The 8,071-nt window shown below is 51.0% G+C and overlaps 3 protein-coding genes across 5 annotated transcripts; 2 read left to right on the forward strand and 1 right to left on the reverse strand.

Annotated features, from left to right (window-relative positions):
- Positions 1-1,851: 1,851 nt before the first annotated feature.
- Positions 1,852-3,149, reverse strand: Psenen (presenilin enhancer, gamma-secretase subunit). The gene is made up of 4 exons (XM_021213509.2): positions 3,020-3,149; positions 2,764-2,906; positions 2,309-2,413; positions 1,852-2,121 (listed from the first exon to the last, which is right to left on the reverse strand). Exons 2-4 carry the CDS (start codon positions 2,822-2,824, stop codon positions 1,982-1,984), a joined length of 306 nt encoding a protein of 101 aa, XP_021069168.1. The 5' UTR covers positions 2,825-2,906; positions 3,020-3,149; the 3' UTR covers positions 1,852-1,981.
- Positions 3,150-3,281: 132 nt separating this feature from the next.
- U2af1l4 (U2 small nuclear RNA auxiliary factor 1 like 4) lies at positions 3,282-5,301 on the forward strand. Of its 2 annotated transcripts, none has more exons than XM_021207241.2 (8): positions 3,282-3,348; positions 3,481-3,568; positions 3,856-3,922; positions 4,012-4,061; positions 4,133-4,231; positions 4,405-4,538; positions 4,634-4,729; positions 5,038-5,301. In XM_021207241.2, exons 1-8 carry the CDS (start codon positions 3,305-3,307, stop codon positions 5,120-5,122), a joined length of 663 nt encoding a protein of 220 aa, XP_021062900.1. In that variant the 5' UTR covers positions 3,282-3,304; the 3' UTR covers positions 5,123-5,301. The 2 variants fall into 2 exon arrangements, with proteins under 2 accessions (XP_021062900.1, XP_021062909.1); XM_021207250.2 differs by having other exon boundaries at positions 3,315-3,357; positions 3,506-3,568; positions 5,038-5,296.
- A 122-nt stretch (positions 5,302-5,423) lies between these two features.
- Positions 5,424-7,880, forward strand: Igflr1 (IGF like family receptor 1). 2 transcript variants are annotated; one of them, XM_021217757.2, is made up of 4 exons: positions 5,424-6,312; positions 6,650-6,834; positions 7,065-7,422; positions 7,503-7,880. In XM_021217757.2, the coding sequence occupies exons 1-4, from the start codon at positions 6,009-6,011 to the stop codon at positions 7,826-7,828; spliced, it is 1,173 nt and encodes a 390-aa protein (XP_021073416.2). In that variant the 5' UTR covers positions 5,424-6,008; the 3' UTR covers positions 7,829-7,880. The 2 variants fall into 2 exon arrangements, with proteins under 2 accessions (XP_021073416.2, XP_029402565.1); XM_029546705.1 differs by having other exon boundaries at positions 7,065-7,356; positions 7,503-7,868.
- The last annotated feature ends 191 nt before the right edge of the window (positions 7,881-8,071 follow it).

The raw sequence follows: 8,071 nt of genomic DNA on the forward strand, positions 1-8,071 counted from the left end.
GAGCTCTCTGAGCGAAATCTCATTCATTTAAATATTAAAAGCGCTGGGTACTCATCCAGATAGTGAGGACGCTTTAACGAGCAAAACAGGCAAAAATCCTTGCTGACAACGTGTCTTACTGTGTAGAAAATAGAAGATAGCCAAAAATTCTAAGTGAAACGTAATAGGAACACACAAATATGCAAAAATACTCATAGGGAACATCAAAATGGGGACTGAGACTTTATCATTATTTATTTACTGCCTCACTCTGGCTCAGTCTAGCCTGAAACTCATTAAATGTGTGACCCAAGCTGTCTCTGAATTCCCGGAAGGTCTCCTGCCTCAGCCTCCCAAGTGTGTGATTAACAGCACCACAACCTGCGGGGTATATGCATTTTCTTTTTCTTTTTTTTTTTTTTTAAAGTTTTATTTATTTATTATATGTAAGTACACTGTAGCTGTCTTCAGACACTCCAGAAGAGGGAGTCAGATCTTGGTACGGATGGTTATGAGCCACCATGTGGTTGCTGGGATTTGAACTCCAGATCTTCGGAAGAGCAGTTGCGTGCTCTTACCCACTGAGCCATCTCACCAGCCCCCTATGCTTTTTCTTATTGGGGGCGGGGCACACCTGTAGCAGTCAGAAGGTCACTTATAGGACTTGAGGATCAAACGCAGGTCAGGATTGGCAGCAAGTGTCCCTACCATGGAATTATCTCACCAGACCCTGCTGAAATTATACTGAGGCAGGTATCACTACAGACCCCGGCAGCCTGGAGTCACAGACCCACCAGGCCTCTGCCTCCCAAGTGCTGTGGAGGCATAACCCACCAAAATCATCATTTTTTTTTTTTTTTTTTTTGGTTTTCTTGAGACAGGGTTTCTCTGTGTAGCCCTGGCTGTCCTGGAACTCTGTAGACCAGGCTGGCTGGCCTCGAACTCAGAAGTATGCCTGCCTCTGTCTCCCAAGTGCTGGGAGTAAAGGCATGGACCACCACTACCCAGCTATGAAATTTTAAATGAGAAGATCAAGATGCCAGAGAAAGGGCTCGCTCACTTGTTGAGCTCAGTAGTTAAGGGGACTCACATGGTGAATAACAACCATGTGTAACTGCAGTTCTAGGGGACGACGATGCCCCTTCTGGTTTCCATGGGTGCTACATAAAAGTCCACACACACACACACACACCCCTAAATCAAGAATAAAGACTAGGAAAGTCAAGGAAACTGTCCTAAGGAAGCTCCTGGATTTCTCTTGTTGAGGATACCTCCCTTAGAGGGGGAAATGTGAATTCTTCCTTGGCAGAGACTACCAAAGCCTAGAACAAGAAAGTAATTCTCTTGCTTGGTTTGTCACGCTAGGAATCGAACCTTGCATTCTTCTCATGTTAACAGAGTGCACTGCCAGTCAACTACAGCTCCAGTTAAGAAAGCTGTATTTTTAAATTCACAACTACCTGGCTGGAGAGATGGCTCAGTGGTTAAGAGCACTGACTGCTCTTCCAGAGGTCCTGAGTTCAGTTCCCAGCCACCACATGGTGGCTCACACCCAGATGCCCTCTTTTGTTGTCTCTGAAGAGAGCAATGGTGTCCTCGTATACACAAAGTAAATAAATCTTAAATTCACAACTATTAGTGCAAGATAGAGGCCCCTCAAAGTGGGAGCATTATTTCTTTCTCCTTCACCAATAAGACGGTTCCGAAGCAGGAAAGTTCTTATTTCAGAAGGGTAGGAACAGTAGTCAATAAATAAAAATTCATATAGTATGTGAAAACACAAAGCCTAACATGTAACACATTCAGTAAGTGCCTTTGAGTGTTAACAATCATTTTATCCTTCTGCCTCCGAAAGATCCCAAGAACTCAATATTTAAAGTTAGAGTCCTTTATTGGGGCAGATGGGAAATGAGAAACAGAGGTCTTCAGGGTCTGAGGGAAAGCTTAGAGCAGAGAAGCCTTCATCCTGGGAGAAAGAACGGATCAGCAGCTTATGAAGTTGTTAGGGAGTGCCCAGGGGAATGGTGAAGGAAAGGTAGTCCCCAAGAGCACCCCAGCGGGGCCGGTAGATCTGGAAGATGGTGATCCAGGTGGTGAGGACAATCACCCAGAAGAGGAAGCCCACAGCTGAGCGCCACACATCTAGAAGGAAGAACAAGGGTGGGAGAGCTGGCCTCCGGCTGCTCTGGGGGGAGCTGGACTCACCCAGGACAACCCTTTCATCTCTGACACAGATCTCCTAGAGGTCTGGAGCCTTCCAACCACCCACTGTCCTTTTTTTTTTTTGTTTGTTTGTTTTTTTTTCTTTTACTGGTGCCCTAGAACTCACAGCCTTTGATTTGGCTCTGCTCTGTGTAGGCTGGGGCGAGGAACGCCTCCCTGAAGAACCAGAAAATGTTGACCAACCAGAGAAAAGGCAGGAATGCAAATCCACCTAGGAAAAAGAAACCCACACTTAGTCAAACGACTGTAAAGATCTTTCCTAATCTCCACCTTGGAAAGCCCACTTGGAAGGTCCTCTCCCACGTTTAACTGGAGATCCCTGCTGATGGGGGCTGTGGGGTTCTGGCTCTAATCTACGGACTGTCTCCTCCCAGGCGTTCATTCTTTCTTCACTGTTCACTGGGACTCTGACTGAGACCTCGGCTTCCTCCTTCCTGAGGCCTCCCTTCTCGCGGACTAGAGTCTGCGTTCCCACGAATCCAGGCTCATGTGCCCTCTTGCCTCGGGCGCTCTAGTCCGATCCCCTCTATTACCCCCGAAACCTTAGGGGACCGGCCTTACCAAGATAGTACTTCCGGCACAGGTTCAACTTCTCCTCATTGGATACCCGCTCCAAGTTCATAGTTGCGCTGGAGCCCGGTGGTCCTAAGGGTCTGCAGAGCAAGACCCAAATGACAGGCGCAAGATCACGAGCAACCACGCCCCTATTACGACAAATTAGAGGAGCGTTGGCTACGGGAAGGGTAGCTCGGAAAAGGTTCGTGGGACGAGGAAGTTCCCTATCTAGCTAGGGTATGCCAGACGACTCCCAACTCACCAGTGGGGTTTATCCCTTCTGCCTGGGATTCCTTTGCGGGAGATGCAGCAGGTTTCAGTGGATTTTGTTGTCGCTTTTTTTTTTTTTTTTTTCCCTGCCCAGCCCCCCCCCTCGGCTACGTTGTACGCATGCGCTCCCAGAAAACACGCGCTACACAGTCGGGGAAGGTCCGCTGGCCTCTAACACGCGTGCTCAGTAGCACCGCAGGCAGAAACTACACTTCCCAACGCTCCTGAGCAACGGAAGTGACGCAAGGAGCAGGCGCGTTGGAGTGTTCGGGTAAAAATGGCTGAATATTTAGCTTCGATATTCGGGACTGAGAAGGACAAGTGAGAATGGTGAAGGGAGTAGCCTCTCAGGGAGCCGGGGCACTTGGGTCCCTACGGGCTGGACGGACAGTGTTCGTGGGATGCCCGGCCTTCCCGGCCCTCGGTTTACCTCTGTCTTTGCACCTCTTCCAGGGTTAACTGCTCTTTTTACTTTAAGATTGGAGCCTGCCGGCACGGGGACCGGTGCTCCCGACTCCACAACAAACCGACTTTCAGCCAGGTGAGACCCAGACTCACGCCTCCCCGCGCTTCACCTGCTGTCCGTCATCTCGGGGTCCCGCCTCTTCCGGATTTCTAAAGCCAATCCTACCCCTCTTTGCTTTCTGACCTGGCCCTCTGGGTAGACCCTTCTTCCCGGGGACTGGACCCCGCCTCCCATGAACCCGGCCACGCCCCCTGGCTGGCTAGGTAGTTTGGGCGTCTCTAACTCCACTGGCAACTTCATACTCACTCTGTATGCTGCCCTGCTTTCTGTCTGAGCTCAGGTCTCTCTTAAATTTTGTTCAGACCATAGTCCTGCTCAACTTGTACCGGAACCCACAGAACACAGCCCAAACTGCAGATGGATCACACTGTGAGTCAAAAACTCGATAATCGTTCAGGGACTGGGCAGACAAGCCCCAGCAGTTTACGCCCTCATTTTACCCTCCGTCCCTCCTCCAGGTCACGTGAGCGACGTGGAGGTGCAGGAACACTATGATAACTTCTTTGAGGTGAGGGTTGCCAGGGTAACTGGGTTTCCTGTGTGCCAGGCCTTAGCTGAGCTTCTCCCCATCTTCTGCAGGAGGTATTCACAGAACTGCAGGAGAAGTACGGAGAGATTGAAGAGATGAATGTGTGTGACAACCTCGGGGACCACCTCGTGGGCAATGTCTATGTTAAGGTGCCTGTTGCCCCCTTCTTAGAACCCAGAAGTGGAAACATTTCAGTGTCTATGGCCACCACTGAAACCTCCCAACCTGAGGACCTATCGATAAGTTGAGTCCAGCCTCAGAGCTGACTAGTCCCCTGAAGATCTTGAATTCCACAGTCCATGGTCACCCACTTTCCCCTCAGTTCCGGCGGGAGGAGGATGCAGAGCGGGCTGTGGCAGAACTCAATAACCGCTGGTTCAACGGGCAGGCTGTGCATGCTGAGCTGTCTCCTGTCACTGACTTCCGAGAATCCTGCTGCCGGCAGTATGAGATGGGGTAAGGTAGTATAAAAGTGGGTTGGGCATCAGAGTCCCAGAAGCTTGAGTGTTTGATAGGGAGTTTTTAGTGATGGCGGCTTCCTCTGTCTTTAGGGAATGCACCCGAGGTGGCTTCTGCAACTTTATGCACCTACGACCCATATCTCGGAACTTGCGCCGGCAGCTCTATGGGCGAGGACCCAGGCATAGGTACCTCAGACCCAGGGTGCGGTGCTCTCCTGTACCCAAGATGAACCTGATGCTAACTTGTGGGCCTACCATCCCGAGGCTCTTGTGCTCTATAGAGTTTTGAGCCTTGCCTGGGGAGAAGTACCATAGCCTTAGTGCCCCACACAGTGTGAACCCCATACCCACCACCAGCTTGGGTACTTATCCCTGAGTACCAATCCCAAGATGACATTACCAGCCATCTATCCCTAAGAGACAGGCCTGGAAAAATCTTGACCACTCTTAACTATTCCTACCCATCTCTGTCCACCCCTCTTCCCAATTCTTAGGTCACCTCCAAGGTCCCACACAGGTCACCGTCCCCGAGAAAGGAACCGACGTCGTTCCCCAGACCACCGGCACGGTCGCTTCTGAGACTGCTGCCCTTGCTGTTCACCCAAGGGCATAGATGTTCCTGTCCAGCATCCCTTTTCAAAGTGCCCTTCACTTGCCAGTCCCAACATCCCCAGGCTTCAGAGCTTCATAATATAATGTTTGACACAGGAACCTCCTCTTCCTGTCCCTCCTCCAATAAAGGTTAAGAAGTTTGTCAACCAAGGTCTGTGGTTTCCTTCCACCCCCACACCTAAGAAAGGGTGTATACCGACCACAGTCTCAACAGAGGAACTTGGAACCAGCTTGGGGTCTGGGTCTGCACTGGTAAGTCGGGGCTGCTTTAATACCCATAACCTCAGATTATCCATTCTAGGTGCCTTTTAGGGATAGGTGCCTGTTTGTGGCAGGCCAGAGGATTCCTAACAGAGATGGGGGTTAGAAAAGGAGCGGTGCTTAGGTACTGGTATGAGTTTACAGTAGGTTAGGCCTGGTCATTGAAACCCACCATACCACCCTAAACTGAAGGCACTAAATAATGCCTAACACTTAGAGAACTTTGAATTAAGTTCACTCTCTGCTAGGTACTGTGGGGTTTGGCTTGTTTGTTTTGTTTTGAAGCAGAGTCTCACTAGCTCTGGGTGGCCTGGAACTTGCTATGTAGACCGTGCTGGCCTCAGGTTTACAAGAGATGCTCCTGCCTTTCCTTGACGTGCTGAGATTAAAGTGTGCACACTACACCTATTGTGATCTTTTAAGTAGATTTATTATCTCTCTCTCACACACACCGCCTTCACCCAGTGAGACAAGTTCTGTTACCCCTTCTTAGAGATGAGCATGAGAAGGCAGGTATGTAAGGTCACAAATAACCTGGCGATCCACATCAAGTTCTTTATACGCCGTGTGGGTTTGGAGATGGATATGAGGTATGCCAGCTCCCAAAGAGATTCTGGAAGTCTGTGACCCCACATCCACTGCTTTCTTCTGCCTCGGACTTCCTGGAATGTGCTACAGAAACAGTGTGGGTGGAAGTGGTCACAGCCCTCAAGCTGCAGGTTCTGCTGAGATGGGGCCCAGCTGGCTTCTCCGGACCGTGGCGGTGGCAGTGCTGCTTCTGACTCGAACTGCGTCACTGGAAGCCTCTCACTTCTGTGGCCACCTTGAGTACTGGAACCCTGACAAGAGGTGCTGCAGCCGCTGCCTGCAACGCTTCGGGCCTCCTGCATGTCCTGGTGAGCAGTGAGTGGGTGTGCACTAGATGGTGTAGAGAACATGGGCACTAGCAAGTGGCAAGGTTGTTGCCAGCCTTACAGTGGGCTTCTTTGGGGAGTAGGTGTGCTGGGTCTTAGGCAGGAAGACTGTGGGGGTGGATACAGATAAGACTTTAGAAAAGCAGACTTTACCTCTGAGTGGAGGGCATGGGGAGAATGGACTTAGGTAGGCTTTATTTATAGTGTGGGCAGGGCTTGGTAGAGTGATGGGGGGAAGGGGTAAGGACTTCATGAGGATTTGAGAGGAATGGTCTAGTGGGATTAGAGGGAGAGCCTGTGCTCCATTGTCTTCCACTAGATTACGAATTTACGGAAAACTGCGGGCTCAATGACTTCGGTGATACTGTAGCACATCCTTTCAAAAAGTGTTCCCCTGGATATTGCAACCCCAATGGCACAGAGCTGTGTAGCCAGTGTAGCAGCGGAGCCGCAGCCCCAGCTCACATGGAGAGCCCTGGTAGAACCCACAAGCAGTGTAGAAAGGTGCTAGACTCCTGGGGTATGGGTCAGGGCTTGCCTGTAGTCCCATGGGTAAAGCTTGGTTCAGAGGGGGGAGCTTCACCTAATGGTGGACACAGCAGAATCCCCAAGTGGAGTGCCTTAAGGGGATGGATGAGGCAGGGAACAGGAGAGGAAGCTCCATTTAGGGACCTAAGGGATGGGAGGCTTGGGCTGACAGTCCTCTTGTTTCACTCTCATTCCTCTGTTCCCAGAAGCCCATCCCTCCCAAGGCTGTCTGTCCTCTTAAACCTGAAGAAGCAGGCCCCTCTAGCTCACCTTGGAGGCGGAGCCTTGGGCAGACAACAGTGAATGAGGTCTTCAGCCAACCAGGTTTTGTCTCACCCGCAGTGCTGCCCCTGGCAGTGTTGCCACTGTTGCTGGTGCTGCTTCTGATATTGGCAGTGGTCTTGCTTTCTTTGTCCAAGAGAAAAGTCCGTTCCCGTTCTTGTTCCAGCTCGGCTTTTGGAGATCCCAGCACCTCTCTACATTATTGGCCCTGCCCAGGTACTCTGGAGGAATTGGAAATTAGAAACGGAGGGAAAACTAATCTGCTGCAGCTCTCAAGCTGGGGTTAGTATAAGACAGCCCTGCTCAGGAGGAGGGTGGCCTCAAAGCTTATCCTTCCTCCTCTCACCTCCCTGGCCTTCCAGAGTTTCAGGGTCTAGCCTCTCAGCCCCTATCTCTCCTGCTGGATGAGCTGGAAGTTCTGGAGGAGCTGATTATGTTATTGGACCCTGAGCCTGGGCCTAGCGGGAGCATGGCTTATGGTACCACACGACACCTGGCTGCAAGATACGGGCTGCCTGCCACCTGGTCTACCTTTGCCTACTCACTGCGGCCCAGTCGCTCACCCCTGAGAGCCCTGATTGAGATGGTTGTGGCAAGGGAGCCTTCTGCTACTCTGGGTCAACTTGGCACACACTTGGCCCAGTTAGGTCGCACAGATGCACTGCTGGTGCTGTCCAAACTTGGCTGAGAGCTTGCTGGGGCTTACTACTCCATCAATAAAGTTTCCCTTGAAGCCAGTATCTGCCTGTCCTCATTAAAGGGCTCTTCTTTTTTTTAATGTTTTTTGGTTTTTCGAGACAGGGTTTCTCTGTGTGGCCCTGGCTGTCCTGGAACTCACTTTGTAGACCAGGCTGGCCTCGAACTCAGAAATCCGCCTGCCTCTGCCTCCCGAGTGATGGGATTAAAGGCGTGAGCCACCACACCCGGCTTA

This window comes from Mus pahari, chromosome 1 (assembly GCF_900095145.1).
Source record: "Mus pahari chromosome 1, PAHARI_EIJ_v1.1, whole genome shotgun sequence".
In the NCBI taxonomy this organism is placed as follows: Eukaryota; Metazoa; Chordata; class Mammalia; order Rodentia; family Muridae; genus Mus; species Mus pahari.

Coding starts and splice junctions, on each gene's coding strand:
- Psenen (XM_021213509.2), bottom strand. CDS start 2,824: ATGAACTTGGAGCGGGTATCCAATGAGGAGAAGTTGAACCTGTGCCGG. Junction 2,414..2,763: donor GTGCCGGAAGTACTATCTTG/GTAAGGCCGGTC, acceptor TCTTTTTCCTAG/GTGGATTTGCATTCCTGCCT. Junction 2,122..2,308: donor GCAGAGCCAAATCAAAGGCT/GTGAGTTCTAGG, acceptor TCTTCCTTCTAG/ATGTGTGGCGCTCAGCTGTG.
- U2af1l4 (XM_021207241.2), top strand. CDS start 3,305: ATGGCTGAATATTTAGCTTCGATATTCGGGACTGAGAAGGACAA. Junction 4,232..4,404: donor TGGGCAATGTCTATGTTAAG/GTGCCTGTTGCC, acceptor CTTTCCCCTCAG/TTCCGGCGGGAGGAGGATGC. Junction 4,730..5,037: donor GGGCGAGGACCCAGGCATAG/GTACCTCAGACC, acceptor CCCAATTCTTAG/GTCACCTCCAAGGTCCCACA.
- Igflr1 (XM_021217757.2), top strand. CDS start 6,009: ATGCCAGCTCCCAAAGAGATTCTGGAAGTCTGTGACCCCACATCCACT. Junction 6,313..6,649: donor CGGGCCTCCTGCATGTCCTG/GTGAGCAGTGAG, acceptor GTCTTCCACTAG/ATTACGAATTTACGGAAAAC. Junction 7,423..7,502: donor GCTGCAGCTCTCAAGCTGGG/GTTAGTATAAGA, acceptor CTGGCCTTCCAG/AGTTTCAGGGTCTAGCCTCT.